Source organism: Rosa chinensis, chromosome 7 (genome assembly GCF_002994745.2).
Source record: "Rosa chinensis cultivar Old Blush chromosome 7, RchiOBHm-V2, whole genome shotgun sequence".
NCBI lineage: Eukaryota > Viridiplantae > Streptophyta > Magnoliopsida > Rosales > Rosaceae > Rosa > Rosa chinensis.
Genome location: NC_037094.1, coordinates 64,897,716 through 64,916,611, shown reverse-complemented (window position 1 = coordinate 64,916,611; position 18,896 = coordinate 64,897,716). Strand labels below are relative to the sequence as shown.

General features: G+C 38.9%; 1 protein-coding gene across 1 annotated transcript; it reads right to left on the bottom strand.

Annotated features, from left to right (window-relative positions):
- Positions 1–14,138: 14,138 nt before the first annotated feature.
- On the bottom strand, positions 14,139–17,954 carry LOC112180839 (TPR repeat-containing thioredoxin TTL1). Its single transcript, XM_024319398.2, has 7 exons — positions 16,700–17,954; positions 16,422–16,617; positions 16,138–16,310; positions 15,472–15,805; positions 15,074–15,278; positions 14,895–14,995; positions 14,139–14,612 (listed from the first exon to the last, which is right to left on the bottom strand). The coding sequence occupies exons 1-7, from the start codon at positions 17,605–17,607 to the stop codon at positions 14,451–14,453; spliced, it is 2,079 nt and encodes a 692-aa protein (XP_024175166.1). The 5' UTR covers positions 17,608–17,954; the 3' UTR covers positions 14,139–14,450.
- Between the last annotated feature and the right edge of the window lie 942 nt (positions 17,955–18,896).

Below are 18,896 nucleotides of genomic sequence, written 5' to 3'. Positions count from 1 at the left end.
ATTGTTCTTATTTTGTGTATATTAGACAACTAAGATTTGATTTCAGAAGATAATTCTTCTGCTACGAAGGAGACACAGAAGATAGAGAAGTAAGAAAATATTGAAGAGGAAGATGAGAGAGAAACCAAGGAGAGAGAGAATCAAATTTGTTATTTTTCATAAATTTTATTTTAGAATCTTGGAATTTTGCTTGCCATGTGGGCCCGACCGGTGCTATGTTGGTGTGCCACATCAGCTACTTAATTGCTCAATTTGACGGAATCATGACGGAGTGATCTATTAGATCAGAAATGATAGTGTGAATGTGTTTTTGATGAAATTGAAAGTACAGGGACTGAATTGATTTTGGACTCGAACCACAAAATAGTAAACAGTATTTAGTCATCTATATATATATATATATATGATGTCTTTTGTTGTAACAAGTGAGAGTTCAGTTATATATATATCCATTGTGGGACAGTTGTGAGTTTTCCCCTTGTGAGGGAGTAGCTATTTGTTCATGTCGTGCCGGCCACTGTACATAGGTGGCTCCGGTTGGCATGGCAGCTGGGCCTTGCTCTCCACGGCAGCTCCGGCAAAGATCTTTGGCCAGCCGACGAGGTGTACTTCTGCGGTGGCAATGCCTCTAATATATATGTTAAATACAAATAGGAACCAAAGCAATGTATCATCCTCATCCTCACTAGTAGTTGATCTCATATCAGTACTCTGAATTACCAGCGATTTTCGCATCTTATTTGTATCTCTTGTCCCAAATAGATTTCAGGCTAATGGGGGCAGAATGGGAGTCTGTATTCCTTGAAACATGAATGCACCATTCGTGAATCCATATCCATCAGCAAACCTAGAAACGGGGCTTGTTAGTTCCAATCTCTTCTCCACAGCCTGTACTGCTACTTTCTCCCTCGATTGTCCCTCAGCAAGTTGACATATTCTATTCTCATGGTAGATCTAATGGCAAACACGGCATTTCCCCACCAAGTGTTCGAAGAAATACAAAATGTCTTCCTCTATTCCTAACGCTAGCTTCTTCTTCTTTTTTTAAAGAAAAAATGGCTTTGAATTGTTGAAAAGTTGCCAACAATGGACTTTGACCTTACAACTAGTGTTGAAAAGTTTCTTGTCAATCTCCATGAACTTGCCAGCAATTGAAGCAATATTTGCAATAGTTTTCTGAAACCTCAAGCGGGGCGCGGTGGCATATTGCTGATCTTTACCCAAAAGAAGAGTGAATCCATTTTCGTAGTGTGGAGAGCCGCCAGGCCATCATACTCATGCAGAATCACAGGAGTGCGATTGTAGACCCAAGGTCCCCCATACTGGATATTGTTGCTGTCTCTTTTGAGATCAAATGACAGGACCCGCCCCGAATTTCACCCTGAAATCCGAGGTGGCCCTGTGGGGCCCACGTTAGGGATAACTCTACCAAAAATTTGGCAGAGTCACCTCTAAAATGGACTACCCAAAAACCTGTAAAACACACTAAACACTTCAAGCAAATCAACCTTATACTCCTGGAGCCACCCTGCTCCCAATTACCAACAACTCCACTTTCACAAAACACAAACTCAAAAATACTAATCCCAAGGTTATGCAGAGCAATACTACTATACACAGGGATATAAAAGAAGAGTAAAGGATCAAGCGATCCTACACTGCGGAAGTAGTGACAACTATGCCTCAAATGTCATGTACGCCCGACCTCCACTAATTTGCCTGCAAACTGGGCATTAGAAACCGAAAGGCCCAGGGGAAAGTAGACGAAAAACGTTAGCGTGAGTGGACAAAAATAAACAATTTAAAGGAAAAAGGATTTCATACTTTCCCACATTTATTCTCTTTAATAATCGATGCATGCAACAATTAGAAAAAAATACATTTAGCTTTAAATCCAAGAATTCCAAAACGATAAATTGACTAGCCTCGCTAGTCACCACATTCGAAAACTATATCGTAAAACCGAAGTCTCATTTCTCAAGAAAATACGACCAGCCCCGCTGGCTACAGTGAAAATCGGACTAGCCCCGCTAGTCAAGCAACGATAAAATATGGGGAAGAAGTTTCACCATACAAAAGAAGGGAGCCTTATTGGCTCGGGTCGGAGTGTCCCACACTCTAGAGCATCCCATGCTCTCCTCTACTCGCCTACGAACACATAGTAAGTAGGGAGGAGTACTAATAGGCTAGCCAGTAATATAATATGTATATATAACGACCCTGGGTATGGTGGTTAAAAAACCGATAACTCAATAAAGCTTCCCCATGTCCCACGTATAAAGAAAACACGGGTACGATTCCCAACCGTACTCGGAAATACTCAAAGAGTCGTATAAATTAACAGCGTGTCCCACACGCTAAAGAAATAAGTAGATTGTCAATGAGGCATTCCCAATGCCAAAAATCGAATAAATAAACAAGAATTTATTCCATCGAAATCCCATTTCGAAAATCTTTCAGAAATCTCAAATCGACGATTATAAAGATAATATAAACAATATAAATCTCGAAAATCACATCGAAAATCAATTCGTCGAAAATCAACATCATTTATAATTTCGAATCCGAGCATAACATCTTCATAACCAAAACTCACAACCGGTAACAAAACATAAATAATTCATGAGAATCATTATTTAAAAGTAAATCCATGAGATAATTCGCAATTATCTTTATATGCTCGGAAAATACGTTAATAAAATAGAACAAGCTTTAATAAATAAATGCATGCATCACTTATTTAAAACAAACGTCCACTCACAGTACTATTGGGCAACCACGCAGACGAGTTCCTTCATCTAACCGTAGCTCGCGACATTGCCCTGTACACAATTATATTTCCATAAACGGTAATCCGATATAATAATTACGAACTTAAATGAAATCCGAAAATCCCTATCTCCAATACTTCTCAAATTCAACCCAAATCTCTTCCACAATTCTAATTCCTCAATTTACATATTCCAAAAAGAAAACGAGGGAAATCCGACGGCCGGATTTCCCATAATTCCACCACAAAACTCCAAACTTCGAAAATTCACAAACAATTCCAAACTCCTCCAAAATTCACCAAACTTCACATATAAGCTCTATGATAATTATAGAATTTAACTAGCTAAAAATTGAAATTTATAAACTACCCTAGCCGCCGCTACCGCCGCCCACAGTGGCGGCGCCGCCGCCACCATCTCCGATGGCCACCAAAATTTGACAGTAGCACCTTCTCAACACACTGATTCAACTTCTCAACTACAACATTCCCAAATAACAATTAAAAACGGCCGAAATCGATCAATGAACAAAAACCCAGAAATCCTCAAGAACCCTAGAATTTCAATTCGTCGATTCGGCATCTACACAACAAATCGTGATACAAGGCCATAGGGGAAATGAACAGTGATGAAAACCGAACCTTCGACGGCGAGATGGGGACCGGAGGTGACCGGAATCGCCGGAAATCGGCAAAAACTTCAAACTGCAGCCGGGGAGAATTTGGTTTCGATCCGAGCTTTTCCGGCCAAATCGTTGTGAAATACCTCCACAGACGTGACAAGGGGAAGAAACCGAGCTTGGGGGTGGCCGGATCGTGTCCTGGGTCGGCCGGAGGAGGAAGAAACGGGAGGGGGAAGAAATCGGCCGAGAGGGGAGAAAGAGTCGGGGAGAGAGAAAGAGAGAACTTACCCGGTTGGGTAGGTTTCTGAAAATAGAAATCTACCAACAGTAAATTTCCATATATATATATAACTTACCATGAACAGTAATTTCTACATTTTCGCTTATAACTTTCGCATACGAGCTCCGATTTTTACGTACCACATATGCACGCGCTCGGTTTAACGTCTTCTACAACTTCCATGAAGAACATTTTCTCAAATTTTGACCCGAACAAAAAGTCAACTTTTAGGGCCACTAAAAGTATCGAAACAGAATAAAAAGTGAAAGTAATTGTCGTTTACCGTCCAAATGACTAGTAAACAGGTGAATTTAGGTTCGGGACGTTACAATCTCCCCTCCTTATAATAATTTCGTCCTCGAAATTTCATACTGTTAAAGTAGAGGTAGCACACATGTACTAATCTGCAATGCAACATCCTCAACGAAGGTAGTACTCGGATCATAACAAAGTGGGGATGATATCGCACGATCGATATGCAAGTCTGCTCAACTCATGTAGAAACTAACTTTAGATCTAGTCCAAGAGGTGGCCAAATACAATAAGGGAATCGACATTTCAAAAGGAACAGTCTTCAAGCAGAAATATGACCAGGACTGTAATCTTTAATACCGCATAAGGAATAATCGTCTCGCGCGTCAAGAAAACCAAGATGTGGAAATAACGATATAACCCACAACCAGAATGAACTTCTTTTCATAGTCCCCAAAAGACTAACCAAAACAATATCTCATCCAATGTTTCCAAAACCTTGAAGCTTGTCGACTTATCCTTGGTCAAATTTTTCTCTTACAATCACAAGTCAACTACTTTGACAACCCCAAAGATTTTTCCTATAATCCCAACTACACAAGCAAATCAAAACGTGATTATAATTCAGATAGCACGAGGTATTGGCGTCACAAGCCATTCGGTCGAAATAGTAGCATTCGTAACCTCTTCAAATACGTCACACAGTGAAGATCCACCCCGTTCTCCAATAATATTGTGATAGTATATCAATTCCATACTTAATACCTTTCCCTTCGTACGTGCGTTCATGGGGGTAACCCAACCGCTACTAATATGCCACAAAATAGTCACTGTTAACCAACAAGTCCAAAACAATTAACTTAGCTACCCCAAAACAACACTTCCTCTTTTGCCTGTTGTGCACAGATTATTGATCAAATATCATTCACATAAAGATCCCACAATTGTCAAATATAACAAAGGTAGCTTCGAACAACCTATAAGTTCTTAATCATGTAGTTATGGGGCCACTACACTTCCGCTACGTTACACTGATACCTAACTAAAAACCATTGGTCCAGCCTTGAAATTATGTTCCAAGTCGACTACGAAAACTCAATTGATAGTTGCCCTGCTGGCCACACTTATAGTATCTCAAACTGGTTAACTAACATTGTCTCTTGAAAATTTCTTATAAAAATAATGTGGTGGAAAACTTTTCTGACTCAAATGTGTTTCAAGGAATCTACTAATTACCAACGTCCCCAATCAGAACTGCTAAAATTCCTCACATGATAATACTTACGGTACGCAACGAGTACCCAGTCGTTCGAAACTCGGTGCAAAGCAAAACCGTTACTACTCACTCTACTCCAGCCCCAAAACTCAAATCTAGGAGGAGATGCATCACTAAAATTGTTCTTAACTATGGCTACACTTCTTTAATAATCATAAGTCAGAAATCTGGTTAAATTCATGTCGTTCTCACTGTCCTCTAATGCTACAATTGATAATTCTACTTCATATGCCAATGTAATTCTCACCACCGAAAACACCACAATCCGTAATATAAGATACTTGACTGAAATTCTGATCAAACTTAAATAAAATAGCATCCTTTATTTACTCAACAGTTTTAAAGTATAGATATGCCCTCAAGCATTACCAAAAAGTCTTATCCACTCCTAAGCAACAATTTGCAAAAACTCTTTTGCTCAAAACAACCAGGAGAGAGTCGAATAAGAGCCCAAATAGAAAAGCTCAAAGTCACTTAATTAAACAAATAACACTTTGCGTACCATAGAAACGGAGTCCACTTCCCAAGATAGGAAAACAAGATATCAAAGTAGTTCATTGTCTGATGTTATAAGAATCAATAGAAATCAGTTATGTCAAACAACGGTGAACTTGCAAGTACTAGAATATAGCCAACTCCTTTTATTTAACTTAAGGCCAAAACTGTTAAACAACAATTATCCTTACCGAAAAGAGGATAAGATAACCACAAATCCACTCCTCAATCGACACTTGACTTCTAAGATTTTAGTTACAACAAGGATCTCAATGACTTTCTTGTGCTAACCAAAATTGTACCAAAAACTTTCCAAATCTTCTCACCAAGAATTATTCCAATAACATAACTCAATCATAGTAGCTCAACAATTAGTACTTAAATATATATTGAACCCATGATAGAGCATAAGCCCAATCAATTCATTCCAACTCAACTCCTACTTCCTCTTCAAGTCATCTTACCTTTAGACAAGTGGTGACCGGATTTCACTCGTACCAACTTCCTATACATTTTCAATTAAGGGTCACCAAGATGGCAAAACTCGCTTAATCCCTCCAAAGGAATCCATTAAATATATTTAATTCAAGCAATAACTAATTCCTCAAGGTAGCTAACACAATTCACAAGCTCTTTCCCGAACAATCCTTAATATAAGACAAAGGACACCCGTCCAACAGCTTGGGCCACACCAATCGATATCCGGATCCGAACGTGGTCCCACCACAATAATGATCCAATTTCCTCAAATAATCATCACTGAAGTACGTCACTTAAAACAGACTACAATACCTTCCACCCAAGATAACAAGAGTCTTGGTCAAGCCTTAACTTAAAATATTTCCAGAGCCAACAGAGAACTTATTTCCTTAAAGTTATTCCACCATCCACTAATATAATATCACAACCCATTCGTCCGGCAAACTTCCACTAAGAGTCTATCACAATTCAACCTTCAAGGCTCCGCGATTTAAAACTCAAATCAGATTCCGTATCACAAAGTAATTTCGTTTGAACTTCTAAGAACACCGAACTATGTCACTATCACTATTCCCCACAACCGTTTCACTCAAAAATGGATAAGCAAAGGAATCCATTTGAATAATACCACATACGAAGAGTTGATTCCAACTCTCCCAATTATTTACCGACCAAAGTCGTAACTCTATTATAAAACCTTAAGCATTCTTCCGATTCTTGCACTTCAAGCACATATCAACTGTAAAAGCCCATTCTTGTTAATCTCCCTACTCGCTACCATCCAAGACTCAGGTAGACAAAACTATAAGTCATGGTATCAAAAATCAATCTCTTTTATTTCGAGCAAAACTATGCTCATACACCTTGGTTAGGTCAACGACCCAAATCGACAATTTCTAAAAATCTCGTCCTACTTATATCTCTCAATTACTATCATCACTTCTCACTTGCCATCATCAGTGACCAAAGTCACTTGAAAACAAAGACTCTAGCCATAACAACCCAGAATAATTATTCAATTTTCTCTGTAAATGGGTTCCAACACTGAGGTTCCCAAAGAACCACCAAAAACTTCCAATAATATTTCAAATGTTACTTAACAACCAATCACATCACAAAACACCTTTCCCGAAACTTGGTTCAAAGTCAAAACCACCATTATTACCAAGTCCATTTCCACCCACAATCCTGATTTCCGAAGTAATCATATCATCTAGAGACAGCCCAAAGCTATTGTCGCTCGTCTCAGACACTCAAACACAACTCGAACTCTGGTTTCCGCACCTTAATCCCTACCCCAACAAACTTGTTGGCATCAAAGAAAAGACAACCACAACATTTTCCTCGAATCACATTTCGTAGCACAACTCGAAACTGTAGAGTAGTTTTACTCTACCATCACCAGGGATAGGCGCATGATAGTTAACCAATCGAATACGCAAACAAAGTCCTAGGAGGTCGGCGTACAAGAGGCATAGCACCAGAAGAGAACCAACTAGCTTTGTACCTTACACACTTGATGAATACCACAGCACCGAAGAGCACACGATGGGGAACCGCTGCAGTCGGGCCATCACTCGAGAGGTACTGGGCAACACCAAGTATATAAGGTAACAGAATAGAAACGAGTCTACAGAACCTAACAACCTAATGCTCTGATACCAAATTGACAGGACCCGCCCCGAATTTCACCCTGAAATCCGAGGTGGCCCTGTGGGGCCCACGTTAGGGATAACTCTACCAAAAATTTGGCAGAGTCACCTCTAAAATGGACTACCCAAAAACCTGTAAAACACACTAAACACTTCAAGCAAATCAACCTTATACTCCTGGAGCCACCCTGCTCCCAATTACCAACAACTCCACTTTCACAAAACACAAACTCAAAAATACTAATCCCAAGGTTATGCAGAGCAATACTACTATACACAGGGATATAAAAGAAGAGTAAAGGATCAAGCGATCCTACACTGCGGAAGTAGTGACAACTATGCCTCAAATGTCATGTACGCCCGACCTCCACTAATTTGCCTGCAAACTGGGCATTAGAAACCGAAAGGCCCAGGGGAAAGTAGACGAAAAACGTTAGCGTGAGTGGACAAAAATAAACAATTTAAAGGAAAAAGGATTTCATACTTTCCCACATTTATTCTCTTTAATAATCGATGCATGCAACAATTAGAAAAAAAATACATTTAGCTTTAAATCCAAGAATTCCAAAACGATAAATTGACTAGCCTCGCTAGTCACCACATTCGAAAACTATATCGTAAAACCGAAGTCTCATTTCTCAAGAAAATACGACCAGCCCCGCTGGCTACAGTGAAAATCGGACTAGCCCCGCTAGTCAAGCAACGATAAAATATGGGGAAGAAGTTTCACCATACAAAAGAAGGGAGCCTTATTGGCTCGGGTCGGAGTGTCCCACACTCTAGAGCATCCCATGCTCTCCTCTACTCGCCTACGAACACATAGTAAGTAGGGAGGAGTACTAATAGGCTAGCCAGTAATATAATATGTATATATAACGACCCTGGGTATGGTGGTTAAAAAACCGATAACTCAATAAAGCTTCCCCATGTCCCACGTATAAAGAAAACACGGGTACGATTCCCAACCGTACTCGGAAATACTCAAAGAGTCGTATAAATTAACAGCGTGTCCCACACGCTAAAGAAATAAGTAGATTGTCAATGAGGCATTCCCAATGCCAAAAATCGAATAAATAAACAAGAATTTATTCCATCGAAATCCCATTTCGAAAATCTTTCAGAAATCTCAAATCGACGATTATAAAGATAATATAAACAATATAAATCTCGAAAATCACATCGAAAATCAATTCGTCGAAAATCAACATCATTTATAATTTCGAATCCGAGCATAACATCTTCATAACCAAAACTCACAACCGGTAACAAAACATAAATAATTCATGAGAATCATTATTTAAAAGTAAATCCATGAGATAATTCGCAATTATCTTTATATGCTCGGAAAATACGTTAATAAAATAGAACAAGCTTTAATAAATAAATGCATGCATCACTTATTTAAAACAAACGTCCACTCACAGTACTATTGGGCAACCACGCAGACGAGTTCCTTCATCTAACCGTAGCTCGCGACATTGCCCTGTACACAATTATATTTCCATAAACGGTAATCCGATATAATAATTACGAACTTAAATGAAATCCGAAAATCCCTATCTCCAATACTTCTCAAATTCAACCCAAATCTCTTCCACAATTCTAATTCCTCAATTTACATATTCCAAAAAGAAAACGAGGGAAATCCGACGGCCGGATTTCCCATAATTCCACCACAAAACTCCAAACTTCGAAAATTCACAAACAATTCCAAACTCCTCCAAAATTCACCAAACTTCACATATAAGCTCTATGATAATTATAGAATTTAACTAGCTAAAAATTGAAATTTATAAACTACCCTAGCCGCCGCTACCGCCGCCCACAGTGGCGGCGCCGCCGCCACCATCTCCGATGGCCACCAAAATTTGACAGTAGCACCTTCTCAACACACTGATTCAACTTCTCAACTACAACATTCCCAAATAACAATTAAAAACGGCCGAAATCGATCAATGAACAAAAACCCAGAAATCCTCAAGAACCCTAGAATTTCAATTCGTCGATTCGGCATCTACACAACAAATCGTGATACAAGGCCATAGGGGAAATGAACAGTGATGAAAACCGAACCTTCGACGGCGAGATGGGGACCGGAGGTGACCGGAATCGCCGGAAATCGGCAAAAACTTCAAACTGCAGCCGGGGAGAATTTGGTTTCGATCCGAGCTTTTCCGGCCAAATCGTTGTGAAATACCTCCACAGACGTGACAAGGGGAAGAAACCGAGCTTGGGGGTGGCCGGATCGTGTCCTGGGTCGGCCGGAGGAGGAAGAAACGGGAGGGGGAAGAAATCGGCCGAGAGGGGAGAAAGAGTCGGGGAGAGAGAAAGAGAGAACTTACCCGGTTGGGTAGGTTTCTGAAAATAGAAATCTACCAACAGTAAATTTCCATATATATATATAACTTACCATGAACAGTAATTTCTACATTTTCGCTTATAACTTTCGCATACGAGCTCCGATTTTTACGTACCACATATGCACGCGCTCGGTTTAACGTCTTCTACAACTTCCATGAAGAACATTTTCTCAAATTTTGACCCGAACAAAAAGTCAACTTTTAGGGCCACTAAAAGTATCGAAACAGAATAAAAAGTGAAAGTAATTGTCGTTTACCGTCCAAATGACTAGTAAACAGGTGAATTTAGGTTCGGGACGTTACATCAAAGGAGAACACAAACCAGTTCTGGGCTCGTTCATGAACCCTAAAGCCTTCATTCCTCTTTCTAGTATATCCCCTCCAAGACAAGCTAAAATCATGGCGATTTCTTATGGGTTACAACTTACATTAGCGGCGGGATTCACAGATCGATGTTGAATTGGAATCTGATGCACAAAGCATTGTGCATGCAATCCTTGAAAATGAAGAGAATGTGTTTGCTAATGGGCACCTAATTGAATGAATCAAAGCTTTGCTACAACAAGTTTCTTTCATTTCTTGCTTTGATGTGCGACGAAATTGCAACCGTGTTGCACATGAATTAGCATCTTATGCATCGGTCTCTGTTTCTTTTTTCTTTTTTTGGTGTTAGAGAGGACTCTGTTTTCGATTTTGTATTTAGCTCAATTGTAAACCTTGGTTGATGATTTTGATGTTTTTGTTAGCTTAGTCTGTTACGGTTATTTGTATGATGATGATGATGGGACTGATTAGAGTCTCTGTATGTTTTATTGTGATAGATTTATCAAAATGCTCTCTTTTTAGTAGAATTGAAGTTTATTTCAGTTATATGTTCGTGGATCGTTTCTGTTCCGAGTCAAATAAATTTTAATTTGATGAGTTTACTGAATCCAGTCTAGTATTTCTGCTAATTGCTGATTTTTGTTACTTTTTTTTATGAGCAAAGAAAAGATCCTTGGCTGTTTCGTTACTTGTTTGCCCGCCATGATTGTTTTACGGTGTATTGAAGAACATCCTTTTAGTTATTAGTTTGTGATTACTGAAAGTTGTGTGTGTATTGGTTTTGGGAATTTGAAATTGGGTGACTTACCTGTTCTTGATTTTTGTTGTTCATACAGGTTCAAGTTGATATTTCGTAATGGGCAAGGAAAAGGTTCATATCAACATTGTGGTCATTGGCCATGTCGACTCTTGGAAGTCGACCACCACTAGTCATTTGATCTACAAGCTTAGAGGTATTGACAAGCGTGTGATTGAGAGGTCCAAGAAGGAGCCTGCTGAGAAGAACAAGCGAGGAGGAGAGAGAGAGAGAGAGAGAGAGTGAAATTTGTTATTTCAATTTTCTGAATTTTATTTTAGAATTTTGAAATTTTGTCTGCCATGTGGGCCCCATCAGTGCCAAGTTGGCATGCCACATCAGCTACTTAACGGTTCCATTTGACGGAATCATGACTGAAAGATCTATTGGATGAGAAATGATAGTGTGAGGGTGTTTTTGATGAAATTGAAAGTCCAATGACTGAATTGATTTTGGACCCAAACCATACAAAACTAAACAGTATTTAGCCCTTCTTTTTAACTTGTGCATGTCATGAGCTGTAGTTAGATGACTTCTCATCCTTAAACCTTTGTACAATTGATCCTTATCAATGAATTACCTTGTCTTAAAAAAAAAAAAAAAAAAATTCCTTGGTTCTCATACTATCATCAACATTATTTTAATTTGGGCAAATTCCTTTTATGGTACTTGAGGTATGGTTATTTAGACATATTGGTATCTAGTCTTCAAAGAAGGATAATTTGATACCTGAACTTAGGCTCCGTTTGACAATTTGATACTTCTGTTAATTTTTCAGTTAAATTTAAGAGTAAAATTGACATTTAAAATATATGTATAATAACAAAGTAAAACAAAGATGAGTTTTGTGGGTTGATGGTTGTTCTTCATCATTATATGGGTATGAATTAATGCTTTTGAGTTATGTTGAAGATGAAATAATCGAATTTTAGGTTAAGAAATATAGTCGTCGTGATTTGAACACTCACGAGACTATTCCACCGAGTTATGTCTAATCCACTGAAAGTAGTCTCGTAGGTGCTCAAATCATGATGACTAAATTTTTTAAATATAGAATTCAATTATGTCATCTTCAATGTAACCCAAAAGCAATTATTCATGTTTATTTGCTCACAAAGGACCCATAAAATGATGAAGACCCAGGGCTGATGGTCATCATCCAACAAAAGTCATTTTTTAATTTTATTTTTATACATAGATTCTAAATTTCAATTTTATTCTTATATTTAACTTAAAATTTAACAAAAGTACCACAATGTCAAACAGAGCCTAAGTTCAGGTATCAAATTGTCCTTTTTTGAAGTCTAGGTACCAAATTGTCCAATTGGCAATATCTCAGATATCATAGAAGGAATTTACCCTTTTAATTTTGTAGAATTGAACTGTGGTATTTTTGTGTGCGTATTTTTATGTTCACAAAAATAGCTATCATTACATTTGCCTTATGTCCTCTATTTTATATGAATGAACTTTTTATGATTAAGGTAAGAAAGATAAGGTTGATAATAGCTGTGCAAGGAAATTAGGAGGAAAATGGTGTTTGGGTGAAATTAGTAGTTACGCATCATCAACAAAATAAAAGAGAGCAGGCTCCCTTTATTTGTATAGTTATATATCTTTGTTTTAGTTTATTTAAGATATTTGTCTAGAAGAAAAACTCTGGTCGTTTTCTACTGAAAGTTCATGCCCTGTCTGGCGGCACGCCCTCACGGCGGCGGCGGCGAACGGGCCAGAGAGGACCTAGAGTCCGATAGTGGGTTTTCCCGGTGTAAGCCCAATCGGGGTGAAGGTTGCGTGGTGATGGTGTCAAGGTCCAGATTGAGTGCAGGTGAATTTGGGCGGTGGCGGTGTGTTGACAAGCGGACAGGGCTGGCGTCTCCGCTTGGTGATCGAGGGTGGGACTCGACCTCGGCGGCGCGAAACCCAGATGGGGTCGACCGGGGTCAGTGTTGGTTGGCTGGGTTATGGAGTTTTTGTGCAAGATCTGATCTGGTTCACTCCGATCTTATCTTTGCAGGCTCCAATCTGGGTTGGAGGGTGATGAGGGGAGAGTCTGGTGTAGGTGGGCCGCCTATTAGTCTGCTCTACCTCCGATCGGAGTTGGGACGCTGCCGGTTGTGGGCCGGCAAGGGAGATGGAGATGCCACGGCTGATAGACTGGCAAGAGAGGTGCATGCGAGACGGAAGGGGCGCTGCTAGTGCAATTTTTCACTCAGACTTAGGCTTGGTAGTGGTTGGGCCTGGGCTTTGGTTCTGGGCCCATGTTATCTTTGTTTTTCTATTATGATTTATTACTTTTTATTTTTCATAAAATGTGGCTTCATGCCAGCAATAAGTCCCTATCAATCTATAGTAGGGCGACTTGGGCTTTGTCCCAGAATGCGCACCCAGTGTGCCTTGTCTGGCCTAGCGAGGCGGCGAGCCATTTACTTGATCAAATGGACGCAACCTCCTAATGGCAGGATGAAATTGAGTATCGCTGGATTTATTACCGTGTGGCAACATAGTGGGAAAGCTGTGCTATTTGTAATGATGTTTATTCGTGAGAGATTTATATTTCTGGTATGTCACCGCTATATCAAAACAAATGGAGTAGTCATTCGTGCACTCTTTGTTATTTGGTGCTTATTAGAATACATAGATTTTATAGAGAGTCTTTGTATTATTTCAGGATGTTCTCTTTATGCTTATTGTAATCTGGGGTTCAGGCTCTATGTCCCCCTCTTGTATTATGCAATTTCATTAATCAAGGATTAAGAGCAGCCGCACCAACCCCTTTAAAAAAAATATTAAAAAAAAGAAGAAGGGCAGGCCCAATAAATGGTCCAACATCCACGGGCTCAGGCACAACAAAACCAAGATAATCCATTGAAAACTCGATTCCTAGGAGTAGAACACCAATCATAATGAGTCAACTATACTCACTTCTAAGTCCTAAACAAAAAAAAAATTATGAAACAGTATAAAACAAACTCCAATTTGAATTTTCTTTTTCCATGATTCGGGTTGATTTGCTTGCCACCCGTTTTCTTGCTTTATTAGCCCAATTAATGATTGTGGGCTTTTTTCCTTTGAAGGTTGTGAATGTGTGATATTTCTATCACCATGAATCATTTTTTGTTTTTTGTTGTTTCTGTTTGATTTACAATCCTGAACCGCTGTATAATTTGACTGAGCTTTCTAATAATTCATGGTGGTTGCCTGGAATTTCTTTGACCCTTGATCCATTTTTGTATATCTTGAAGGCTGGGATGGTGCTCACGTCCTCCAGTTTTGCCAAGTAAGGGTGGTCTTCTACCGCCACCTGAATTTATGAACACAACACATTAGAAAGTAAGACCAAGATGTTTAATCCTAGTACCTACTAGGAGTTTTCTAAACCTCAATTCTTCACATATCTGGCATACATGTCATCTTGTAAGATTATCAAATTGGTCCACGTATTCGAGCTAGAGTTCGACTGAGGAATGATTTTATAACATAACATGCAACTATGCAAGACTATTTAATAGGAGAAAATTTCTCAGAATCAGCTCAAATAATTTTCGCACCGAAATGTGTTTTGTAGTTCTTATAAATTACAAACCTTGAGGAAGTTAACAGAAGGGAATCTTTTGCAGACTTGTTCCAGGGATTGCGACACTTGCTTCTGTCTAGTTTTGCTACAGAAGAGCACCACTGACATCCCTGTTATTGACTCAAAACATTTAGTCTTTGTTGAGTCCAAATCAGTTAGGTAGAGCACGAGGAAGAATAATGATTTACCTGGAGAGGTCACATAGTGTCTGAAACGCTCATTGTTGGCAATGGAAATAAAATTTGATCCAAATTTCATGTCCCCAATATCTTCACCATGTTGTCTTTTTAGCTGGATTTGGGCTTCAAACAAAGCCTTCCCAACTTCTTCATCTCCTGGAGTTTCTCTTATCAGCACCTCATAATCTTTAATTGAAGCTCCCCACCTCTCTAACTGATGCCACAAAGCAAAAACGAGCATGAAGTTAGTGATGGGATTTTAGCAGAAGAGGTCTACTTAGCTTAGGGACACAAGAAAATCTTGCATAGAACTGTTGTATATGATTGAATCTGTCACACTGGCATGTGACAGGTTGAATGTGAGAGAAATGTTGTACACAAATTTTGGAGAGGAGATTAAAATTCACCTTGGCATTGCAATCAGCCCGTCGCAGCCTAGCCTTGCTATAACAAGGCTGCAGATTAAGAGCTGCAGTGCAATCTTCAACAGCCTTTTCATATTGGCCTAGCTTAGAACGACAAGCTGCTCGATTGCATAGCAAAACCGAGTTGTATGGATCCTGCTCTAATCCTTGGCTATACACTACACTAGCTTCTGTGAATTTTGATGCCTTGAAGAGAAGGTTACCACTCGATCGGGCTGATGCAACAGTTCTAGCCCTCTTCACCACCGTGCCAATTTCCTTGTGACCCGGATTGAGTCGTGCTGCCTGTTGAGCGGCTGCCATTGCATCTTCAAATCTGTAATTCCATAACTCGGTTAACATATTCACACAAGACAAAACTGCTATTTGCAACCATAGTGTATCAATTTTCAGACCAAATTAATAGATTTTTTTTTTATATTTACAAGGAGTGCCTATTAATATATCTGTAGAAACCGGTCTTGAGCTAGTCAAATTCAATCACCCAAATTTTTGTTACTTTAAAGATGAAATTGAGAATTTCTGTATATTTGAGTGCAATAAGAGAAACAGTCGGCCAAAAAGTACTAAAGCCGAGTCATCAGTGACCAAATGGTGGTTGCAAAGTCTATTTAAATGTGACTGCAGATTTAACTAATAATGACTAACCTGCCAGCAGCCAAGTAAACTTGTGCACCAATCATTAACAGATAAGCACTGATTGCCATGCCAAAGAATTTAGTGCACAAAATAATGCTGAAATTTGGTCTGTTCTGGTAGGTAGAATATGCCTCTTCATGTCTGTGAAGATTCAACAAGGCCTCAGCTTGTAGAGCAAAGACCTATATATTAATTAGTAGACAAAAGTAAACACCATCAGATTACTTTAAGTAACAGATCAAATTAGTTAACTACCTTTGGCAGAACTAGGGGTTGACCAAACAAAATCTAACCTGTGGAGCTGAATTGGCACCTGAAGACATTGCCAATTGGGTCTCATTTAACAAAACATTCCACTCCTGTAATTTCTGAGCTTCGATGCATCTGCTGAGGCATTTCTGAAGAGACTGGCATTGATCTATGTCTTTCGAATACGCATATGGACCCGAAAGTTTGTAATGATCCAATGCTTTCTCTGTTTCTCCTAGTCTGCAGAGTAAGCACAAACACAATTACGTACAAGTTCAAGACTTGCAGAACAAAATTTGAAGCAAAATAAGCTTCTTATTACCTGAGATATGCCGTCGCCAGCCGATAATGAGCTTTGTGATATGAAGGCTCAATCTGGATGGCTTCTTTGCATTCAAAAACTGCCTCGATAAGGCAGCCTAAACCAATCAAAGCAGCACTTTTGTTGCTGTGATAAGCTGCCTTATTTGAATCCATAGCAATTGCTCGATCATATAAAGCCAAGGCCTCTTCGAATCTGTTCTCCTTGTATGCTTCATTTCCCATCGACTTCAAAGCCTCAGGGTCCAATTTATTCGCAGAACTTAGAACTCCAAGATTATCACTACTCTTCTTCACAATGTTTCCCATCACAGCAGCTTTACATTTTGGTGTGGAATTAGGAGTACTATTACTTGTTAGCAGACTCGAAATTCCAGGCTGCAGCCTCAAGTTCCCCAACTGTCCTGAATGAATGACACTACCTGAACTGGCTCGGACTAAAGCTTTGCCATCATTGGCTTGATGGTGATCATTGATCTTCCTACTTAGTTCAGCCGAGCTAGTAGTAGATGCCCTCTGAATCTTTTTCTCCTCCGGCGCCACAAACACCTTGATTTGTCTAGAACCGTTGGAAGATGTTGAGCTTCTTCCAGCATCTGAGCTTCTTCTTGCTTGAAGTACCTTCTGGTGAGTACCTGTGGAAGAAGGCCTATCCAAGCTCGGCTTTCTGGTGTGCTTCACTTCTTGATTCGGAGAAGGCTTAGCCCAATTGGTGGGGATGGCGAAAGAAACTTCTTTGGACTCCTTAGGCTTCTTGGAATCATCATTGTCTGGTGCCTTCAAATGATTTTGGCTAATATTGGTGGGTAATGAATGGACCAGAGATTTTCTTGAGCACTGGAAAATCCCAGATAGAAAACCACAACCCAAGTCATTATTCTCCACCTTATAATTGGCCATCTTTGCCATTACTCTTGTAGTTATTGATGCCTCTTGCAGAAGATAGACTTATTGAAAAAGATTGATAGATGAACTAATGATTTTGAGAACAGAGGAAGATATCAGAAATCATATCAAACAATTATAATATGAAGAATGTGTAGAGTGCACTAGCAGAATATTGCAATAAAATTAAAGAATGGCTCAGCGTAACTAGTTGAATGAATCTGAAAATATTTATGAAGGATGTAATAATCAAAGAGATGGCTTGACCATGAAGGATTTTTATGTGACAGCATATTATCCAAAAGGGGTGTGTGTGTATATAAACACAGAGGCTCCTAGAGTGGCTTCCAAGAAACCAACTTTATCTTTTTGGGGGTTTTATTTTAGGAAGAGAGTGTAGGGTCAAACTATAAACAAATTTAACTTGCACAGCAAAAAGGTTAATCCTAGCAGGGGTTTTAGTTTTCTGGGTTCCAATACACTCTTATACTAGCTAGTGACCAATTGATATGAGATACCCAAAAACAACAACAACAACAAAAAAAAAAGGCAGCAGAATTGTTCAAAATTTTCAGCTGAAAGTGATATGATTGAGAATTAAATACACTTAATGAAAAAGAGACTTCTCAACCTCCTGGGTCTGTCAATACTCAAGATGACATGTAACAATGAAATGTCAAAGCCAATAATATACTTACAAAGTATGAGACAAATTAGAAAATCCTAATTTAACAGATATAGAACTCATGAGTCATGCCCCAATTGAACTGCTCCTCTGATTTGTTCTTGCATTGGATTTCATCTTTTAAGTTTTAAAACATGATCAAATTAATCCACACTTGATTTTAGTATAGATGTTCTCCACTATGGAAAAGGGTACCTCAACTCACATTCAAAATTGGTAGGTAGAATTGGGATCAAATGTTATACTTTTTTTTTTTGAGTAATATCAAATGTTATACTTGACCAAAATTCATAGCTTATAGTATATACCAACTAGGGTAGATAGATGGTAGTGATTGCATCAGGTAGGGTCTTTCTTCTTCTTCTTCTTTTTTTGGTCAAACAGGAAGGGTCTTTCTGGGTACCTCGTATAAAATGAGGCCATTCAATAACAAACCAACATTGAATAAAATGAAACGAAACTTGCAATATTGGATGACTTAGATCCATATAATATTGGCACAATTGGAATATACATTACTCATAGTAGATAGTCGATCCATATCGAAGTAAGGTCTTTCTCAATTTGAAAATTAGAAGCTTTGAAATAGAAAAAAAAGGTGTGGTTAGCCTATTAGATTAATTGTAAC